At 37.6% G+C, this 23,512-nt stretch overlaps 1 protein-coding gene across 10 annotated transcripts in view; it reads right to left on the bottom strand.

Annotated features, from left to right (window-relative positions):
• TRRAP (transformation/transcription domain associated protein) overlaps window positions 1-23,512 on the bottom strand; it is a 129,942-nt gene that overhangs the window by 98,377 nt on the left and 8,053 nt on the right. For all 10 annotated transcript variants that reach the window (XM_063088299.1, XM_063088304.1, XM_063088303.1 and 7 more), the window contains exons 4-19: window positions 22,792-22,902; window positions 21,422-21,526; window positions 20,040-20,123; window positions 18,618-18,674; window positions 16,984-17,109; window positions 15,611-15,688; window positions 15,320-15,408; window positions 14,371-14,467; window positions 12,027-12,165; window positions 7,832-7,910; window positions 5,962-6,196; window positions 4,860-5,226; window positions 4,672-4,769; window positions 4,007-4,201; window positions 3,349-3,540; window positions 666-831 (exon numbers count right to left, since the gene is read on the bottom strand). In XM_063088299.1, the coding sequence (XP_062944369.1) occupies window positions 666-831; window positions 3,349-3,540; window positions 4,007-4,201; window positions 4,672-4,769; window positions 4,860-5,226; window positions 5,962-6,196; window positions 7,832-7,910; window positions 12,027-12,165; window positions 14,371-14,467; window positions 15,320-15,408; window positions 15,611-15,688; window positions 16,984-17,109; window positions 18,618-18,674; window positions 20,040-20,123; window positions 21,422-21,526; window positions 22,792-22,902 (2,218 nt within the window). The remainder of the gene's footprint in view (window positions 1-665; window positions 832-3,348; window positions 3,541-4,006; window positions 4,202-4,671; window positions 4,770-4,859; window positions 5,227-5,961; window positions 6,197-7,831; window positions 7,911-12,026; window positions 12,166-14,370; window positions 14,468-15,319; window positions 15,409-15,610; window positions 15,689-16,983; window positions 17,110-18,617; window positions 18,675-20,039; window positions 20,124-21,421; window positions 21,527-22,791; window positions 22,903-23,512) is intronic.

Here is a 23,512-nt window from a genome sequence, read left to right as displayed (position 1 = left end):
GCACAGCCATTATGGAAAACAGTACAGAGGTTTCTCAAACAACTACAGATAGAACTACCATACAATCCAGCAATCCCACTTCTGCATATATACCCAAAGGAATGGAAACCATCATGTCAAAGGGATACCTGCACTCCCATGTTCACTGCAGCTCTATTTACAATAGCCAAGATACAGAACTAACCTAAATGTCCATCAACAGATGACTGGACAAGGAAAATGTGGTATATATACACAATGGAAAACTACTCAGCCATAAAAAAGCATGAAATTGTGCCATTTGCAGCAACATGGATAAGCTTGGACAAAATTATGTTATGTGAAATAAGTCACGCACATAAAGAAAATACCATATGTCCTCAATCATAAGTGGGAGGAAGAAGGAAAGAAGGAAGGACAGACCACAATCAAACACTGAACTTTCAGAAGGAGAGAACAGATCTATAGTTACTAGAGGTAGGAAAAGGGGAGTGGGGTTAGGGAGCAATTGGGTTACGAACACAAAGAGTAATTACAATTTGTAATGATGAATATTGATTTGATCATCACATACTGTATACAAATACCGACAGTCAACTCTGTACCCCATAAATATGCATAATCAAAAATAAATTTACAAGAAAAGAATGTAACGAAAATAAAATAATCAAAGTAACTCCTCTGACCTTGCAGAAGGTTTGGGAGGAGAGGCAGAAATTCCTGATACAGGAGATCGTGGCTACCTCCACCAATAGAGCGGAACAGCGCCCGGAGCAGCAGGAAGTAGTTGTAGGGCTCCTTGGCAGTCTGTGCGAGCTCCATGGAGCTGTTCACAATCTTGTGCAGGTGAGGCTACAGGGTGGACAAAAGGCAGATTAGTGGGCTCTAAATGAGGAGAGTCTACACCCTCCAGACTCGAGCTAAAGAGTCATTGCAATCTGACAGCAATAAAAGGCAATTTTGATGAGTTTATTCCAAAAGAAAAAACAAAACAAGAACTTTCCAACTTTTATTTGAGTCAAATTAATTTCTCTTAAAGTATATGTTGGCTTCCACCAGTTTGGCTGTGGAAGAAGCATTTAAAAGGTTCCTATCTTACTATGTCTATGTAGTTACATGATGCTGGATAAATGATGGTTTGCAAGGTCTATCTGCTCTGTAGTTCTTGTGGATTTAGTCACTCCTGTGTAGGACTACGTAGTCCAACTAGGTGAAAGAAGTCTGTTTCCCCATAACAATCTAAATGCAAAAAGTAACCTATAGGAACTGAAATTTCACTACCAATCAAATAATATATGCAAAGTGTGAAAGACCCTCATAAGATATTTGAGATTACAGGGTTTCAGAAGACTTTATTAAAAAATGTGTTCACACAGTTCTTTTATATATATATATGTTAAAAAAAAACAAACATTTTATTAGGTTCTAGTAACTTAAATCAACATTTTAAGCCAATTAGCTTTTCATTTTGTACTTCTAATCTTGTTTTTAACATGTCACAGTTTAAGTTTACATGAAATCTTTCTGAATGTGTGCTTAATGTGAACTACAAACTGTTGGTACAGTCATTGATACAGTTCTAAACTTATTATTCTATATGGCATGATATATTTAACAGAATAAACCAACTACACATATTATTCTCTTAAATAATCCTATGAAATTTGTTCCTTGAATATTTTTCTTGAACAATATTCCAATATCCTAACATTAGGTTTGTCCTGTTGGGTTTTATTCTGAGTTTTTTGTTGTTTTTCTGTATAATTGTATCTCTTGTTGGCAAAAACTGAATTATTTGATGATACTGAATTATGTTGACACAGATCATAATTTAATATTTTATATCTTAAAAAAAATACTTTCCTTTTATATTAACACAAAAGTAATGTTTGGATTGTTAATAAGTGATTACTATATAACTGAAAAAAATGAGGAAACAATCACATAAAAGCACAGATTACTGGTGGTTTATACCACCATCTATTCATTTATTCCAGAAAGAACAAATCTTGTTTACATCTTTAAAATTTCCCCTATGGAAAAACATCTCTCTTCAGATACAACTACTGATAATATTCGACTTTCTATAGGAATTGAAATATTTTGCCCTAAGTCAAAGTGAATTTTTGTAAGGTTTTTATTACATCTGCTGCTTTTAGTGAGTGACGAAGCTGTGGATAGGTTTTAACTATTTGCTAGAATCAAATAACTGATGAGATCCAATTATATAGGATTAGTCATCTACAAAATGTGTGATGAGACATATCTTCTCCAAGATGATATTAATATGGAATGCAAACTGGTTAAAATTCTTGATTTAAAGGGGAAAAGTACATAGTCCTGAAATGTGCTGTTCATATAATGCCACAGAGAGTGTGAATACAGAGGAGACACTAAATCTGAGCAAAGTGGATAGCTGCTGCTATAAGGAGAATGGTCACACAGTACCCGTTTCTTATTAAATCTGAAAGGTATATAGAGACATTTTTTCCTTGCATATTCTTTTGCATCACTTTTTAAAAAAATAAGAACGATGTGCTCTTATTTTACTTGAGTAATCCAGAAAAAGAAATTGAGTTTAAACAAGAAAATTAGCAGTGGCAATACTAACACTGACGTCAGAGAATGCAGGTTCTTGGATTTCCTTGGAAGAATTCCATCAGGAATCCACAATAACTTCAAGCTCACGTGGCAGTCACACTCACACTGAAAGTTTACTGAAAAGTGAAAGTACACACAGGAGGTGCGCAGGCATTTCCTCGCAAGTGAGGAGCACGCAGTGAATTCTTAGAGGAGGGTTCATATGTTGTTCTGGGATGGGGGTGTTTCTTTAACTAAGGGGAAGAATATTCAAGAAAAAGGGGGAGAAAAAGGGGCTTGGGTGCCTTTTTGATTGAGCAAGCTACTTTTTGAGAATCAGAGAAAGGCGGTTTTTGTACTTTGTGGTCTGTTTCCTGCCAGAAAACCACAATGCTCTGAAGAAGAGCCAGCTGATTGGTGGGTTGGTTAAGGTGTTGCTAGCTGGTGTCAGTGTGAGCAGCCTGAATATCCATGAGCAGCCTCCCTGGGGTAAGTCCCAGTTCTATCCTGCCTCAGCACCATACTTGCTTATCGTAAGAGTTCTAAATTCTTCATTTTAAGTCACCAGATTTGAATAAGTTAAGCTCCGCTTAGAAACACATAAAATGTTTTTCACACCTGGCACTTATCTGTTGTAAATATTTACTAATTCAAAGAGCACTTTATAAATATAAAATCAGATCAGCTGCATACTCAAAACTACAGTTTCTGCTCAAAAGTGAAAACGAGAATTAAAAAGCAACAAAAGTCCCTGAACACAAGTACTAGTCAGATCTAAATGAACTTTACCTTGAGCATTTGTTCATTTTCAGCTGCAAAGAGGGAGACTGAGCCAAAGACCAACTTAAACAGCTTGAGGTACAGGTTGGAGAGCTCTACATTGGAGCCCATTTCTGGCAGGCGGTCAAGGAGATATTCCACCAGAATTGTAGCAAACAGAGCAGAGGTAGTAGGATTTGCCAAGAAAGAATTGGCAACAATCTGTCAAAACAAGAAATACATGTGACAATAATAATCCCTTCTCCAAAGCAGCTTTAAGACAAAGTAATGAGCTTTCCCAAAACACAAAACCAAACCTGTATCAGATACTCCAAGAAACTGATTCTGTACCCAAGGGAAAAAAAAAAGTGAAATTGGTTTGCTAAGCATTGCACGGAGTAGTTCACCTCAAGCACTTAATCTGTTATTTCATTCTCATGATCAAATACCAAGAGCTACTTTTAACATATACTTAATTTCCACTAATCAAAGAAACTGGTTTAACATACCTTGATCTTTGAAAAAAAAATTTCAAACATTATGGCCTGATATTTCCCTAAATTTTGCTCTACAAGCACATCCTTAGGTATGCGATTTTTAAAAGACTCAAAACAAATGAAACAAAGTATTCAACACATAAAGAATTTCAAAGCTAATGCTGAAAGAACATAAAAAAGGAGCCTTATACCTGAAGAGCGTAGTTTTTTGAGATTCTTTCCACCATATAAGGGACTGTAGTTTGAAAGATTTCCTTAAATGTTAAGGGATTCATCATTGTGAACACACCAGCAAAGTGTTCCAATACCTCCTTCTCTTCTTTCATTCTAACAGTCTGGCAGTTTGCTACACGAATGTATGTTTGTCCATTTCCTGCTATCTGGACCTAGTACAGGGGAAAAAAAAAACACCCATGGGCATTACAACTGGACTTCTCTGAATATATTGCAATATATAATCAGATCAGTTGCATACTCAAAACAGAGCACTTGAGTTAGATAATAAACGCTCCCCTAAAATCTTTTAAATTCTCTTTTCTCAGTTTAATTTTGAAAAATAATTTAAAAAAAAAAACTTTAGGTGCTCAGACCAGGAAAAAATAAACTTAAATCTTATGTTTCTATTGTATTCCACTTATAATATCTGCCCCACTAAATAAACGTATCCATTCGGATTCATAAATAATTCTCACCATAAATTCAATGCTGTGTTGCAAAACAAAAGCAAGCCTGGGTATACAAATACTGTAAACACTCCAAGTAATAACATCTCTCAAGACCTGTTCTACCATTAGCATCTCTAATTCTAAGAGGTATTTTTCACACTCAATAGCCTGCTTTGAGGGCACTTCCTTACCTGATAAATATCTAAAGCCTGCATTGCATATTTCACCAGTTTTATATAAATCTGAGTCTCTTTGGGTTGTAACTGCTTGTTGGGAATGAACTGAGCTTCTGGAAAAGAGAGAGCATATTAAGTTAACTCAAATAAAACCCACTCTATTAAAAATATAGTTTGTCTAAATCATTTAAGAGCAGAATTACCACCAGGTGCTTTACAGGATGTTATGCCCCATGTGATTGTCTTGACACCACAGACCAAGGTTTTTACCAAACTTCGGCAATCTGTGACTTGGAATGTCTGCTTGTCTTCCTTATCCTTTTCTCCTTGCTTCTCAAAGGGAGGCACAGGGGCTGGAGTCACAGGGGTGGCTGGGGTAGGAGGCAGGGGTGGAGGTGGTGCGGGGGTGGGGACAGGGGCTGGGGAGGGAGCAGGGCCGGGAGCCGCAGGGGCAGTGGGCACCCCGGGCAGAGTTGCTTCTATGGCTCCGAGTTCTGACTGAGGCTTGCACTTCTTAAAAATGGCAGAGAGCTGGTACCGTGCAATGGTGTGGAATTTGAGAACAAAAACCTAACAAGAAGACAAAAATCATTATTCTTCACTAGGCCAAACAGTCCTTTCAGATGAAAGAAAATGAAGATGTCACTGAAACCACCTGCTGAAGTTGTTCTGCTTGCACTTCTAACAAAATGGGTGAAGGCTGCTAACTTCCAAGCACCTCCTCTGTGCCAGGTATAAAGGAAAAGAAATGTGTTGTTTTTCCCCCGTTACTATCTATTCCTATTTTACGTATGAAGAGTCTGGCTCAGGAAAGCTGAGCAACTGGCCTGATAAGCAGTACCCGGGACTGCCATACTCGTCCCCCTAGGGCCACACTGTCACACACTGGCCTCAGGAATTATACCTTATCCTTCACCCAGGCACCCACCACACATCTCTTCACCCCAGAGATGTCCACTGCTCATTTAGCACTTGGCATGGTGCTGTGACCCCAGAAAATAACTCTTCTAAGTACTTGCCAGGAAGTGTGCAGAGAGCTTTCATGAGTAGTTTTATTTAACTCTCACAGCAATCCTGAGGCAGATACTCTGATTGTCCCTGGTTAAAAGATAAACTGGCACAGAGAAGTTAAGCATCTCACCTAAGCACGCTTGGCTAGTGAATGGGGGAGCCGGGATTTGAACCTAGATGGCCTAACTCCTGGGATCAAGCTTGGCAATCAGATCACCCCACAAACTTGCCAGTCAAGCACTTGTACAGGACAAAGAGCACAGAACAGGTGATGCCTCTCAGAAGAGTGCGTACCTCCAGCATCCGCATCAGGACATCTCTCCCGTTGCCACTCTCCTGCTCACTCTTGGAGCGAATGCAGTCTACCAGATTCAGCAGCAGCTTGCAGGACATTGTCTGAATGCTGCTGGGCAGGGACTCATCATCAATGTTCTTTGCAAAAAGTTGGACGGCAAGGGAGAGGTCACTGAGGGGCAGGTGCTGCCGAACATGGTGCACGAGGTCAGCCAGTGTGCTGTACGCGAGGGGCCTGTGGGCAAAGATGATCACTAGTGCTTGTTCCCATGCGTCCATGTCTATAGGCCGCCACTTACATCACCGTCTGCCCCAGGAACACCACCACCAGAACAGCACAGCCCCAGTTTCCCCCACGTTACTCTCACCCAGCTACCTAACTAAAAGGCTCATTTTGTCTTGATGCTTAAATCTTTACAATTTAAAGGTTACCTTTGTGCATGTCATAAAGTTTCTAATAGACACTGGCACATATAGCTAACCTAAAGAAAAATCATTACCAGCTTGATAATGCACTGAACGGGTTTTGTTGCTCAAAAACAAATAGCGAATGTCAATACCTTATATATTGACCATTTTATAGAGATTACAGTAATAACATTCAGGCTATTAGTTCTTTCACTCACTTAAAAATGTGGACATGTGCCACATGCCAGACACTGGGCTAGGCACCAGACACACCACAGTGACCAAAGTAAATAAAGCCCCTGTACTCATGAAGCTTATTTTTAGGAAGGAAACACACAAGCAAATAAATTAAACAAGTTAGTAAGTGCTTGGGGGAGATATGAAAAAGGGTACCATGAGAAAGACTCATTAATGTTAATTTCCTCCTTTAGAAATAGCAACCATTATCACACTACATTTCATTTTTTAGAAAGTATAGGAAATAAAGACTGAAGGAAATATACCAAAATATTAGCAGTGTGACTTGATTTCCAGTGTATGACCAAAAGGTTTTCTTCCCTTCTTTCCTCCTGGTAGATTATCAAATATTCTTTTATAACAATTACTCTCAAATAAGCAAGTGTCAGGGAAGGTTCCTTTGAGGTGACATTGAAGCTGAGACCTTAATGACAAAAAGGGGCCATGAAGCAAAAAGCCAGGGAAATTTCCAGATGGAGGCAACAGGAAAGACCAAGGTCCTGAGGTGGAAACTGCCAGGAGTAGCAAGGAAGCCACAGGGGCCAGAGTGGCCATAGCAGATCAGGGAGGAGAGTTGCAAGGCCAGTGTAGCCGCAGTAGGTCAGTGAGGGGAGCTGCAAGGGCCAGCATGGCCATAGCAGGTCAGGGAGGGGATTTGCAAGTGCCAGCCACACATTTTTCAAAAGATCCATCATACCTCCCTTATTGGAAGCAAATAATGACTAAAATTGATTCGTTTTACATTGTAAAGATGATTAAATGTTAATTTCCTCCTATAGAAATAGTAACCATTATCACACTACATTTTATTTTTTAGAAAGTATAGGAAATAAAGACTGAAGGAAATATACCAAAATATTAGCAATATGACTTGATTTCCTGTGCACGACCAAAAGGTTTTCTTCTCTTCTATACTCTTGGTAGGTTATCAAATATTCTTTTATGACAAAGAAGATGCATTATATAGAAAGCAAAAGAAACTATTAAAGTCAGATAAGGTTTTACCTAAAATTTAAATCAAGACATCTACTCTGATTTCTTCTTTTAAGCTAAGGCACAAAAAGCAATCTAAGGCCTTTCCAAAAATTCCCGCACTTCTAAATCCAATGGATGAGTCAAGGCCCAATAACATGCATTTGTTGAAACACAACATTCAGTGCCAGTAATCACTCAGTAAATCCCTCTGACGTTTAACCAATTGGATATCATGGGTTTAATCTCATACCTTAGAGTCTCTCGAGCAGTATATCCTGAGCCAATTAGTATGGATTCATCAAACAGCTTGTCCATGCAAGGGATGAACTCTAGAAGACAAACATCCATTGCATAATCACTAACGAAACTAAGTACGTGTTGAATTGCTTCACGGTGCTTTCACAGCAGCCAGTCTGCAGTCTGTTGTGGGATCTAGACTTGAAAAGGGGTAGAGAAGAGACCAGAAAGCACACATGCTATCTCATTCTAAGACAGTGGCATTGCTGGGCCACACAAGCCACCTGCTGTCAAAGATGCAATCAGAGAATGGACTAAGAATAAGTGAGCTTCATGTCCCCTAGTAAAGAATCCACCCCCAGTACTTCAACGGAAGTACATTCCATTGTCTTTAAAAGCTGCCGCCATCCACCCAAACCTGTCTGGAGAAAAGGACAGTATCTCTTAAATGCCCCCTTATCTACTACCCTCAAGTCATACTTCTTAAAGGTTTTATTAGACATTATGAGGAAATAAGGATGTCTTTCCATATAAATTACAAAGGTCTGGGAAACTTTACAATGTTCTTATAGGCATGGGTCCCAGGTTCTGGTTCCTGACTCCCTGGATGAGGCTGACGAATATCTCACTGGGGCTCTTCTCTTGCTCTAATCCTGCACATGGAACGATCACCAAATTTCCTCTCTGCCACCCTGCAGGCCTGAATCTAACCAGTGTTGTAGAGAAAGAGTTCAGGGACAATTCTCATTCCTGAGGATGTACAGATAGGGTGGTGACAGCATTTTCTAGGCCTCTTCACCACACTTGCCTTGGGGAACTCTGGCCGCAAACATCCAAAAGGATGTTTAGATTCTGGAACAAGCCTGACATAAGGCCAGCTTCAACAACTCAAATAAAGTACATTTTTAACCAGCAAATATCTATGGAGGGTCAAAGACATAACCAGGCATACCACGCCAGTGCCTCAGGGCCCACCTGGTGACCTGAGGCATGGAGCCAGAGACCAGACCCCCCTCCCACAACCAGGCACACCATGCGAGCACTTTCGTGCCCACCCAGGGACCCAAGGCATGAAGAAGGGGACCAGAACCCCCTTCCCCCACCCACAACCAGGCACACTGCCAGTGACTCAGGGCCCGCCCAGTAACCCAAGGCATGGAGAAGGGAACCGGACCCCCGTCCTACAACCAGACACACTGTGCCAGAGCCTTGGGGCCCACTTGGTGACCCAAGGAATGGAGCTGGGGACCGGACCCACCTCCCACATCCAGGCACACTGCACCAGCACCTCAGGGATTGCCTGGGGACCCGAGGCATAGAGAAGGGGACCGGACCACCCTCCCATAACCAGACACACTGTGCCACCACCTCGGGGTCTGCTCAGGGACCCAAGTCATGGAGTCAGGGGCCAGATCCCCCTCCCACAACCAGGCACCCCGCACCAGTGCCTTGGGGCCTGCCCGGGGTCCTGAGGCATGGACCTGGGGACTGGACACTCCCCACAACCAGGCACACTGCCAGCACAAAGGAGCATGCCAAAAACATCACCTCCATGTGGTGGGCATGTGGCCCACCACAGCCACCACTATAACCATGGCTGCCGCAAAAGTGGCTAGATGCCATAACCACCACACAGATGTTCCGCCAGCCACTGGAGTGCATTGACACAAGGAGTCACCAGCAGAGATAAAGAAGACCTCTCTCTCCACAAAGCCCATTTCAGAGTGACAGAAGACACATCTGCTCTATGATAATATTGGGGGACCTGAACACACCTTTCAGCATTGGACAGATCATCTAGGCAACAAATCAACAGAGTAACCATCATTCTTTCAGAAGGAGAGAAGAAATCTACGGTAATTAGAGGGGAGATGGGGGAGGGAGAGGGGGATGAGGAGAGACTGGAGAAGGGGCATAAAGAATAATTACGATTTGTAATAATATATATGCTAGTAATATTGATTTAATCAACATATCTCAATGTTGAACCCCTAAAATTTGTATAATCAATTTTGATTCAATAAAAATTAAAAAATAAAATAAAAAAATAAATAAAAATGAAAAGAAATGTATCCACTGCAGACAGAGGATGAACATTTCTGGTTAACTTCCAATGCAAGGTAGCACAGGGAAAAGTGCCAAATGGAAGCAGCCACAAGCGTCCCTTCTGAGGGCAGAAGACTGTCCTCAGTGAAGAGCCAAGAGGAAGGAGGCACAGAAGGAAATACACAAAGGGCACAGATACCACATGTGAGAATACCAGCTAAGGGATGAGTAAAAATCGAAAGTAAAGGGAGAAGTTACAAGAAATTAAATGGTATGGCCATTGGGTTCCAAATTCTCTCCATGATCCGAAATAAGAATCTCTAGGAAAATGTGGAACTTTGTACAAAACAGTCAGGTTTTCTCAAACCACTGGCTCTTCAGAATTGGTGCAAATAAGTTACCACCTGATATTGTTTCAAATGCCAAAAAAGTAAGGCTAAGAGAAAATGTTAGTGGATTGGAAATTTTAACTATAACATACATTTTTTATATTATATGATAATTATGGTTTACATTAAAATGATTCTTTAAGTGTTTCTTTCAATCAAAACTTTTTTGAGATGTGATGCTGTTAAATTAAGTCCCAGGAACTACTATGGGCTTTAAAATAAAGTGTCTTACAATATCTTGTCAAAAAAAAAAAAAATCAAGCCAATCAGTAAAGAGACCCAAAAAAGCTCTAAAAGCTGAATTCAACAACTCCGATGTGATCAAACCTTGGATCACCAGCAACCTTGGTGAACAGATGCTAACACAGACTAAAACCAAGCTGTATGGCCTCAAAAGAAGCCTGGCTTGTGCAGTGATGGAACAGAGGTTACCTGGTAAACATAAGAAAGATTTCTAATGTCAGCACTTAAACAAGTAGAAGTCTTCTGCTACACAGGTCCCCAACGCACCTCCAAAATCCTTACTACTCGCATGGCAGTAATACTGCAAAGGTCATCTCAGAGTGGAACTTGAGGCATAACTCATCCACTTCAGTGAATAGATTAAAAAATGTTCCACTTAAAATCCTTCTATTTTGTTATAACACCAACGTCATGGGTTCAGATCCCTGTACTGGCCAGCATCCCCCCAACCAAAAGAAAAGAAAATTCTTCTATTCTGATATTATTCAGAGATGAACACATAGGAAAAACCATAAACAGCAAAAGAAGCCATCACAGGACTGCTCACAATGGCAGTCAGTTCTGGGGGCGAGTAGGGGCTGTGAGCACCTGGGTATGGCTTGGGTAGTGTTTGTCTGTAATTTCTGGTGAAAGTGTACATTTCCTTTGTGCACTTTGCCATATGTGTTGAATTTCAAAAAAGGGTTTTTAATGTCCGTATTCTTTTTAACTATATGCACATGCAATAGTCACACTATAATTTGTATTTTAACAGCACAAAAATACTTAAGCTTTACTGTATTAACCCATGTGCAAGCACTCCAACTATACCCTTGCTTTCATGTTTAAAAACTATGTAAGGAAACCTAATCTTGGTTTTACATATGCTCTGATTTGCAAACTGGTGGCAAATAAAATACTTAATGTGAAAAATTACTAAGGAAAAAGATTATCATCTCTAAACAATTCTATATAATTTCAACCTAACATTTTGGACATATTAAATATGCAAAGTATTAAAAAATTATAAGTCAATATAATTGATAGAAAAAGTATAATTATTAGATTAGCAAAAAGCAAGTTTCAGCCCTATGCATAAAAACAGAACCAATTCATCATTTTCATCGCATGGAGAATAAAACCTGTTTTTTTGCTAACCTTTTAAAGATTACCAGCTATGAGTGAGTAAGCAAATGACCATTTGCAATTTCAGAAGATATGCAGTCAAAGGCAGAAAAGTACCTAGAACTACTGAAAACATAAGCTATGCTAAGGAAATCATCACATTAATTATGAGATTGTTGAGAAGAAAAAGTGAGAACCCTGGTGCCAGGCAGAAAGAAAGGCAAAAAGAGAGAGGAAGAGAGATGCAGGTAATCAGAGAGAGGGGAGGCAGAGAGGCGGAGAAAACAGGAGAAAGAATAAGCCCAAGACAGCAACATAGAAAGAAGACAGGGAGAACCAACAGTAAACAATGGGATGTTAGCTGGGTCCCACCCCCAAAGCTGGTGACAGGACTCATGTGAGCACTCAAAGAAAATACAGACATACGGTTTCTCAGCTCTGTTGTGAGAATGTGTTTTGCAGCAATCAGAAGCTCCTTTCTGAGGTGTGCGGTCTCTGCTGGGCAATTTGAAAGTAACTGTAACATTCCTTTCACCATCTGCTGAGAGTATTTAGTCACCAACTCCTGTGAAAATAAGGAGTAAAACAAGATAGTTACATTGATAGGTGGATGTTAAGAAAAATCCCAATTTTATTAGCTTTTTAAAAATTCAGTAAGACTAAGCTCGACTCAAAGAACCCTCATAAAGTAACAGGCCTACTAAACAAGTAGTACTCAAAAAGTTTTAATTGAGAGAGAAAGTGAGTGCATGTGTATGTATATGGAAAGACGTACAGCAACATAAACAGAAGTTTCTTTTATATAGCAAGACTGTGGATGTCCTCTTTGTACTTTTCTATAAATTTTTTCCAACTTTCGCAGTGAACCTCTATTACTTTACTATTAGGGGGAGGGGGAAAGGAAGGCAATTAAATACTGAAAGATTTTTAAGAAGTTAATATTTTTTACTTAATCATCCCATTAATGCCAGTCGTGAATGACACCTGAGACAACTCTAACCAACTCAGAAGAGCTCTAACCACAACCTCCTGAGCTGTCTTAGGAAGGCAATTCACCAAGAAAACTCAAGCTGACTAAAATATCAAAGGGTACCTAATTTAGATTTTTTTAAACCAAATGTACCATTTTCTTAGTTTAAATTATCATTATCTAGTTAAACACATTTTAAAAACAGGATAAAAAAGTAGTTTTAAAGGTAGTTTTTATTCTTAATAATTCAAAGGTAATTTTTATTCTAAACAATTCAGCATACATGTTTTCATTTTTATTTTCCTGAAATAAAATCCTTACAAAAAATAAATTATAATACAATGTCATTGCTATGGAATAGATTAAGACTAAATTTATTCCATGTTTTAGAACAATCATGACTACGTAAGAATTTTATTTAAAAAACACTGACTGATGGGAGATAAGGTATCCTTTTTTCCTTCAAGTTCTTCTTATGATTTAAATAGAGGAAGACCACAACTACAAATGAAAAACAAACAAAAAAACACTATATAGGCTCCTCAGAAAAGCATCCAAAACTTCTTTATCGCAGTTTTATTTGATAATGCCATTTAAGTTCCAATCTCTCCTACACCTATTTGTCATAACACATAACTTTAACGCATCAAAAATCAATGAACCAAAAATATGTCCATACAAAACTCTATACGCAAATGTTTACAGTGGTTTTATTCATAATGGCCAAAAATGAAACAGGCAAATCTATAAAGACAGGAAGTATATTCATGGTTACCAGGGGCTGGGGGTCAGGGAAGAATAAAAGTGACTGCTGATGGATATGTGATTTCTTCTTGGGGGTGATTAAATTGTTCTAAAATTGGATAGTGGTGATGAAACAAGTCCATGAATAAACTAAAAAACCACTAAATTGTATATTTAAGAGGGTGAATCTTATGATATGTGAATTATATCTCAACAAAGCTGTTTTTTTAAAACTTGGAAACAACTCAAACGTTCATCAGCTGGTGAATGCATAACACACCACGATGCATCTATATAATGAAATGTTAGCTGGGTTCCACTACTGCTACGGACTGAACTGGGTCCCTCCACAATTCAAATGCTGAAGCCGTACTCGATGTAACTATATCTGGAGACAGGGTCTTTAGAGGTAATTAAAGTTAAATGAGGTCGCAGGGTAGAGCCCTAATCTGTTAGAACTGTGACCTTGTAAGAGAAGGAAGAAATATCTTTCTCCCCATCATGTGAGGGCACAGCAGGAATGCATCACCTGCAAGTCAGGAAGAGAACCCTCACCAAAAACCAGAACCTTGATTGTAGACTTCCAGCCTCAAGAACTCTGAGAAAATGAATTTCTGTTTAAGCCACCTGGTCTGTGGTATTTTTGTTAAGGCAACCAAGCAGACAAAGACAACACCCAGCAATAAAAAGTAATGAATTATTAGTAAAATAACAAGGATAAATCCCAGCATTACTGCTAAGTGAAAGAAGCCAGACTCAACAAGTTACATAAACTATACACTATGCGATTCCACTTATGAGACATTCTGGAAAAGGCAAAGCTATGGGGACAGTAAACAAATCAGTGTTTGCCAGGCACTGACGGTAGAAAGGAGAAATTGACTACAAACATATACAAGGGAATTTTGGGAGGTGATGGAAATGTTCTGTATTTTGATGTGTTGGTGATTACCAACTGTATGCATATGTCAATTCATATACACCCACAGAAGGTGAATTCTGTATGTAAACTATATCTCAGTAAACCAAACATAAAACAAAAGTCAATGACCTTACCTGGTAAATTCTGATGATGTAAGCTAAAAATGACAATGTTTTAATCTGAGCAGCAATGAAGTCAGCATACAACTCCTTGTTGTAAAGCTTATGTTGCCTGAATGAGAATTGAATAAAATTTACACTATTAGCACTCACTATTTAGGTGACATTAGTGACAATTAAAAGCCTATAACAATTACTAAGCCCAAAAGTTTGTTTGGTTTCTTCACAGATCAGAACACAGCAACAGTAAACACTTGTACACTTTTATGCAGTTCCAAATAACAAAGGGTTTAATGGCCAAAAACCAAACAGTTTGCCAAACCACCCCATAGCAGTTACAATGTGAATCCTATAGCCAACACTAGACTGATCCACCACTCAATCAGCAGAAAGAATTAGTGTACCTATCTGCTCAATGCAAGACCCTATGCTAGGGCCATGAGGGATGTCAGACATGATTCCTCCTCAGATCCTTCCCTCAAATGACTGAGCCAGATGGGCTACAAGTCAACAAAGTAAGTGATGATGGTCTTAAGGCAAATGATATGAGGTTTGAGAAAAGACTTCAAAGGATGAATATGATTGGCCTATTCAGAGATTCAGGGTGACAGGTGAGGGGGAGCCAAGGTGGTAAAGAACGTTCTAGCACTCATGCTAACAGGAACAAGAACAAAGACTTGACGATGAGAAAGGCTTGGACATCCCACAGCCATAAGTGAGCATAGCAATGCCAAATGATATTTCTAAATTTACAAGGTCCCCAAAACTGAGACATTATCTCATCATTAAGAACTAAAATAACAATAGCTATCATAACTGAAACACAAGTTCAGAAAGTCCAAACTGCACATAATTTTATGAAAATTTTAACACTCATAATTTTCATGTCTTAAGAATGGTGACGGTAAGTGTATCTTTACTTGAAATTCAAGCACTGCGGCAGTCAGCTACAGTGAAATCTCACCTGGCTTGTGCAGATACCTGAATTGCAATGGTATTCATGATCAAGGGCACAAATTCAGCAACAACATTGTGGATATTCAGTTTGTAGAGCTAAAAGCAAACATATCAGATTTTCATGCTTTTATATTCTGCTATAGCAAAATAATTTGGCATAAGAAAGAAACTATAGGATTCATTACATTAGTTAGCATGTGTGTATTATACATATCTTTTTGCCACAGAATATTAGATGTGAATTCTATCATAACGTTATAAGCAAAAAACGCAAGAAACTAATAAGCAATACACATACCTGATACATTAAAACAACAATAATGGGCAATTCTGCCAATACTTTCAGAGAAAGTGATCCTCTTGGAATGATGGAATGCTAGAAGATAGACACAGGCAGGACTGTGGTTATCACTGTTGGACTGAAAATAGTCCCAACCAGTGTCCCACTACTAAGCATCACCCCACTGAAATAGAGAAGGAAAAATACTGACACATATTTGTAAATATCTGTGATAAAAGACCCAAACTATTAAAAACAAAGTATACAGAACTCTCATTTAACATAAAGGTTTTTATATTTTCCAACATAATCACTTATGTAAAAACTTTGGGAAAATATGTCAAATCTTAGAGATTCAAACCACCTGAGAAATTTTTTAAACTAGTATTATTTTATGTACTTAAAAGAACAGCAAAAAGCACAATTTACCCAGCAGTTTTTTTCAAAGATATATATAAACAGAAAATGCTTACCATAAATTTAAGAAAAAATTGAACAGCCTTAATATATAAGGAGTCATAAAACAGGTAAGGAAAATGTCAGACTCAAAATACAAATGGATAATGGATGTGAACAGATAAGGAAAAAAAGAAATACAAAAGAATGACACACAAAAAAGTTTCTAATTCAAGAAGAGCAAAGGAATGAAAGCTTTATTCAAACTTTAGTTTCTTGTTCATCCTAGCACAAAGTGAAACATTCTGCACAATAATTTCAGTAAAACAAATGTGAATGATACAATATTCTTAATTCAGTCATAAAAATGGTCATAGTAAATGCTTAATACACGTTACCTATGTGGCAGACACTACAGATACAATACATTACCTGCATGCACTACCAGCATTACCTTCACAAAATTCCATGAGACAGGTTTTTCAGGTAACGAGAGGAAAAATAAGGTGAGAACGAAGGTTCATGAACTTTCCTAGTGTCAGAAAACCCAAGTGGTGGGGCTGGGACCATTTCCTGGAATTCTCTGCTCCAGAGCCCACACTCTCAGTTCCCTGAATGACCATTTTATCTGTAGTTTAAAGGTACTTCATTAATGTCAAAAGACTCAAAGCTAAGGACAGAGCAGAGGTCCCCAGGCTTGGTCTGCTTCTCTTTCCAGCAGATGATTCTGGGTTTCCACCACCATTTTATCCTTCTATCCTGGCATCAGTGGTGCCCAGCAGATCTGTTTCGCCACTTCCAAGCTGCAAAGCAGAACCTGTGATGCTTTGCCAGGCACACACATGTGTTAATTTATCTTAAATGACTCCAAATATTTAAGGAAAAAAAAAAAGAAAAAATTTAAGTGGTCTAAAGTGTCAGTATCTCATTTTTCCTCTACCAAGTATAGGAGCCACGGATAAAAATGACTCAGTACAACAACTGAAAACACTTACTGTTCGCGTCTCACTGTCCTCACGCTCAGGATTGACTTTCACAGCGATTGTTGTTATCATACCAACCATTTCTGGGGGAGGGACTGTGTTCTCGGGGATGACTTGAGGGTTCTCAAAGTAGCGGTTCTAAATAAAAAGAGTAGTAATTGTTTATCCTAAAGTCAAACACAATATTCTTCCATAAAATATACCTGATATTCGGTGGAAGAAACCAAATGTTCTACACATTCATGCTCCACCAAATCTCAAGTACCTAGGACTCACCCATTCATTTCCCAACACCCTAGAGTAAAGCCTAAACTGACACACACTAAATGTTTACCCTTTATGAAGGGCCATAAGGGTAACATGATAAGGACAACAGAAAACAAAACCATGGCTCAAGTATCTACTCTTTTTATATCTATTCTTTTTTCCTGACTAACAAAAGATGCAATTCAAACCATATTACATCCCTACCTCAACGAGGCAGGCAGAAAAGAGTGTACTCCATCCCTCTAGTAAAGAAACTAGGAGCTAGCCCCTGTTGAATTAACTTTTCAAATAGTCTAAATAGAGATCAAAGATGGAAACAGAAGCAAAGCACAGAAGACATTTTTAAAAGCCAGGACATCAGTCTCAATGGAATTTGGGCTTATGAAAAGCAGCTCTAAGGCTCTGACAGAAATGGCAGGTGAAATGACTTATTACTCAGAAAGTAAATAATTTTGAGTTTATACATTCTTACAGATTAAAATACCAAAAAGAGTTATTTTTACCATGTTAATTTAAAATGTTTTAAGATTTTTAAAAAATCTTTAAAATAAAAAACTGACACATAATGAGACTTATGCATAATAATTTTTATCACAGCATTATTCATCATAGTAAAATACTGAAAATTGGGAAAACCAGCAACAGGGAAACGGTCAAGGTACATGCTGTGATAGAAAGTTATATAGTCCATTAAGAATTATGACTGCCAAAAAAAAGAGTCTGGGAAGATGTTCCAAACTAGTAATGGAGGCGATTATTTCTAATAAGTAAGAACAAGGTGGGGAGGAGACTTTCCTCTTCTACTCCATATACCTCTATATTGTGGCACTGCCTGTAAAGAGTTTTTAACAATATTTTTTAAAAAAAACTTGCTGATATAGAAAACTGCTGAAAATATGCACTGCCTCGCCCAAAAGTCTTCAAGACTATGAGCTCAACCATCTTTAAAGTGCACAAGGTGAAAATCAAAATAAAACCTCAACGTCAATGGTTGCTTCCAAGTGAATTATGGATAACTTTTGTTTTTTTTCTCATTCCCCAAAATTTCTACTGTAAGAATATATTGCTTTTGTGTCAAAAATAAAATATTTAAGATAAATAGGGAAATCAAAGGACCTTTTTGTTTGTTTGTTTTTTGCAGATGGCTGGTACAGGGATCCAAACCCTTGATCTTGCTGTTATCAGCACCAGGCTCTAAGAACTCTTCTTTTGAATGACTGTTTTATCAACCTAGATTTTAGCCATTATTAAACATTCCCCATTCTAAAATTAGCATCCCTTCCAATTATGTCTTCAACTAAACTGTCCCAAATTCCCCTTGGAATAAGGAAGTAATAAATAAATATAACTTATAAATTCAAATTATAGTGAAAACATACCACCACTTTTGGAAGCTCCTTGTAAATCTGTTTCACAAAATCCAAAAAATGATGAATCTAAAAAAAACAGACACTTTCATTATGGGAAGATATTTATAAACAGAAAATGCTTACAATAAACAAGAAAATTTTAATAGTCCTAATATATAAGAACTCATAAAACAGGCAAGGAAAATGCCAGATTCAAGACACAAATAGGCAATGGACATGTACAAACAAAAAAGAAATCTAAACACAAAGAACTGATAAATAGAAAACAAGTTTCTAATTCAGGAAGAGCAAAGGGATGAAAATTAAAGGCCACTTTTTGCCTTTCAAAAAATAATAATACACAATGCTTGAGAGGGTGCAAAGAGAGAGAGACTCATATACTACTGAGGGACCATAAACTGCTGAAACCTTGCTAGAAATCAACAATATGTATCAGGAACATTAAAATATTAATACCTTTGACTCAGTAATTCTACTTCTACAAACCTAGTCTACAAAATAATTTGAACTGTAAACAAAGATATTCAGTAATAGCCATAAAATAAAAAATTTGAAATACCTTAAATATCCAGAAATAAGGACATCCACAAGAAAGAATATTATGCGTCCATTAAAAATTAACTTTATAAAGAATTTTTTATGATTGGGAAAATGCTTACATATAATGTAAAGGGAAATGATCAGGACATAAAATGTTATATATAGCATTATCACAATTATGTAGAAAATATACATTAAAGTAAGAAAAAGGAAAAGAAATTACCAAGAAATTAAGTATTGCTTTAAGATGATGGAAATTTGATTTAATCTTTATGTTTTTAATTTCCAAATAATAATCCACAGGCTAAATGCTAAGGTTACCATCAGAGAAGATATTTCCTTAACTATAGCTAATGTTTGTTGTATGCTTACTACTTCCTATGTAGGCAGGTGCCAATCACTGTGCTAAGAACTTTAACTTTTATATCTAATTCTTCAAACAACATTTTGAAGATATACTATGATTATTTCCATTTCACAGAAAAGATTCCAAAAGGTTACAAGCTCACCCAATGTCACATAGCTACTGAACTGCAGTTGACATTCAAACTCAGCTCTGACTTCAGAACCCACATCCTAACTCTTGTACAGCATAAGATGATCACAGCCTTCTGGTGCTTCAGATACATAAATACCAGAACAACCCAAACACATCTGCCAGTATGGTTGGTTAATACATTTCAACTACTGAAAAAGGTCAGCAAAATATTGATATACAAATTCAAAAAAAAGTCATGGTTAAACCCAAAAGAATTGCCCACAAGTAAGGCTATATTTTCTATACTTAACAGCAGTACATGTTCAGTCAACTCTAAAAGTGAGAAAAAAGTTTACACAGCAGAAGGAACTTGTTGCCACACTTTATAAATATTATCAGGATAAACAACTTACTTCCTGTGTGATCGGTGGCCGGAACTGTTTGTGTAGTTCAATAATTATTCTTAGACAAATAAGAACATTTTCTTCATTTTCCGTCTTTAAAAAAAGCATTTAAAAAAGTTATACTTCTGAGGAGATGTTTTAATCTAAAGATCAAAGACTAATTTTCTAAGCATTTCTTGCATACACACCCTCCATCAACCAACTTATATTGATTTGTTGAAAATTTATAATCCCACAGAACACAGCTGTCCCAGACAAGGACCTTTTGTCAGAGGGTCCTTGGAGGACCCCCTGAAGGGTATTCCACCAGCAAGCTCTGTGATATGAATCTGACATATTAACTGACATTTATGGCAAGTCACACCATGAACTAAGGTCTTAATGGCCTGAGTGACACTTTTCATTGCTTGAAAATATTGTCAAAAGGCCAGCAAAGAACAAACAATTACTGAGCACCCACCATGGACTGGACCCTTTACAAATGCTCCATGAGTTGGGGGTGCCATCCACATATGACCTATAAGGACATGAAGCCTCAGAGAAGTGAAGCAACATGGCTAACAAGGTACAGCTAATAATGACAGAGCCAAGATCTTATCCAACTCTATCTCCTCCTCCAAATCTCATCTTTCCAAGGGGACCAGAAACACCACAGAATTCTACATACATCAGGACTAAATTTTAAAGATTAATTTAACAGGTACCAAATGGCTTCACCCCAAAAATTCGAGACACTCTTATGAGCATCTACCTTGTGTAAAGCAGCATGCTTGAGATATATACAATAGAAAACCCGGGCCGGCCTGTGGCTCACTCGGGAGAGTGTGGTGCTGAGAACACCAAGGCCCCAGGTTCGGATCCCATATACGGATGGCCGGTTCGCTCACTGGCTGAGCGTGGTGCTCACAACACCAAGTCAAGGGTTAAGATCCCCTTACCGGTCATCTTTAAAAAAAAAAAAAAAAAAAAAAAAAGAAAACCCGATGCAAGTGGAGATAACACTATCTCCAATTACCTTGGGCCCAAGGACTGGTTGCATGATAAGCTGTACTAAGCTTTAATTTGCATGTGTAATAGTAGATACTCATAAAGAGTGTCTTGAATTCTTGGTGTGGATCCATAGTCAACAATTTTCCACAAATTTTTCAAAGATCTCTACTATGTCTCATCAATTTCCCAGTGACTCAAAAAAATACTCTTCAATTAAGTAATTTTTCTTTGTAATTTAGTTGAGGAAATGGTAGAAAAGGGACATCAAGAAAAACTTTACTCATCTGAATCAAAACTTTGGTGATAGGGAAACAGTTGCATAATACGGGATTTTAGCATAAGAAAAATCATTGACAGTTCTGAATATGGCTGTACAATGAGAATTAATTCTCGAAGATTACCTCTAAAAAGCGAAACATCACAGACAAAACATTTTTTGTATGAGGGCGAAGATGTTCATTGGTTGGTATTCTGTGAATTATTTCAAGTACTAGCTTCCGCAGTTGCTGGCAAAAAAAAATAAAGAGTGCAAAGATAAAATACTTCCAAAGGTTCCAACTAATTTCCACATTCTACAGGTGCCACACAGCTGCCCGTACCCAGCACTGGTAACCACCATACCACAAAATGGATCCCATTTTAGAAATAGTCCTGTAAATTATTTAAATGCAATCCCAAGTATGTACTGCAAATCATTATTTCTACAACTGTGTACTCGATCAACCAAGCCAATTTTTCCTCTTTCACAACTTATCAGTATTTCCAGAAGGATACTAGTATGTGAATACAGAGTAGATTTAAGATAAAAGAGCAACACACGAACTAAACTTAGTTTGGGATCTCCCTTCATAATCTGTTTAGCTTCCATAATGCTATCTCCAATTACCCAGGGCCCAAGAACTAGTTATACTAGATGCTGTACTAAACTTTCATGATTCTGTCTGTGGAGCTGACAACTAAAAGGTGGTAGGTCAAATATGTAAGGTCTTAAACTTGTACAATATGAAAATGCTTTATTTACCAATAAACTTTCACTGGTATCATGGTAATATCTATTTAAACTTATTTTTAAGAGATATAGGCTGAAATATTTATAGAAAAAAATGGCATAATAGGACTGTTTTAAAATGTTCAAGGAGGGATTGGCTGATTAGCTCACTTGGTTAGAGCGTGGTGTCAATAACATCGAGGTCAAGGGTTCAGACCCCTATACCAGCCAGTTGCCAAAAAAAAAAGTCCAAGGAGGAGGGGAGGGGTGGGGGAACAGTTTACAGATAAAACAAAATTGGCTTTGAGTTACAAGAATTGAAATTAATAAGATTAGAGTTGAACAGGTATGGGGGATATCACTGAACTATTGCTCCTTCTTTTTTATATATTTGAATTTGTCTATAATAAACAGTGCACATACATACATCACTAATAGGTATATGGCTGGCCAGTTGGCTAAGTTGGTCAGTGTGCTGCCTTGTAACAGCAAGGTCAAGGGTTTGGATCCCAGTACCCGCCAGATGCCAAAAAAAAAAAAAAAAAAAAAATCCAGTAGGCATATGTATATAATTTAAATTGTGAAAGAGAGATGGCATAGGGAAAATAAAACCAAGACATTTAATTGAGGAGGCAATGGTCTTGGACAAAGTTATCCTTAAGTGAAAAAAATCTCTTTCATTTTTAAGTGGAAACATAAGTTTTCTGAGTTATTTTAATTCATAAATGCTTGCAATCCTACAGCAATGACAGTTTTCTCTCATTGATATTTTGAACAGATTACCTGGGCTGGCTTTTCCTGAAGAAACTGAACTTCTCCATCTTGGAGAAATGTAAGAAATCGAGGGATAATATGTTCCAGGAATGTAGAATACTGAGGAGACGATGTTACATTCTAATTAGGCAAAAATAAAAGAAAAACCCTATTAAGTTACATGTACATATTTTCATTTCACATTCACATACCATTATAATAACCTAAAAGGAATATAAAACATTTTAGCAGAGCCAACAGTAATTTTTAATACTTTTAAGATGCTTTAGTAACAACATAGTTTTAAATAAATTAGGATGATTGTTGCTTCTGAAATCTAATTCAAGAGAACTAAATGCTAAAACTTTACTGTTAAAATTTGAAACACCAACGCTGTGGAAAATGTTGAAGTTGGGGCTGGCCATTTAACTCAGTTGGTTAGAATGCACAGTTATAACACCAAGATCAAGGGTGTTATAACCTTTTTACCCACCAGCCACAAAAATAAAATAAAATAAAAATGTTGAACTTGTAGCCATTCTAGACTGGCTCTACCACGACCCAAGTATGAGACCTCTGAAAAGTCATTCAGCTTCTCGATCTTGGTTTCTTCATCTGAAAAATAAACAGTCTAAACAAACTGACATCTTTTTCCAATCTAAAACTCTAATTTGTTAATTAGATCTATATTACTTATATTATAATCTAATCTAATCCATTATTTAGCCCAGCACTGATTTTAAAAAGAGAA

The sequence above is a fragment of the Cynocephalus volans genome, chromosome 3 (genome assembly GCF_027409185.1).
Source record: "Cynocephalus volans isolate mCynVol1 chromosome 3, mCynVol1.pri, whole genome shotgun sequence".
Classification (NCBI taxonomy): domain Eukaryota; kingdom Metazoa; phylum Chordata; class Mammalia; order Dermoptera; family Cynocephalidae; genus Cynocephalus; species Cynocephalus volans.
Note: the sequence above shows the minus strand (reverse complement) of the source record. Positions and strands in the feature narration are given on the sequence as shown.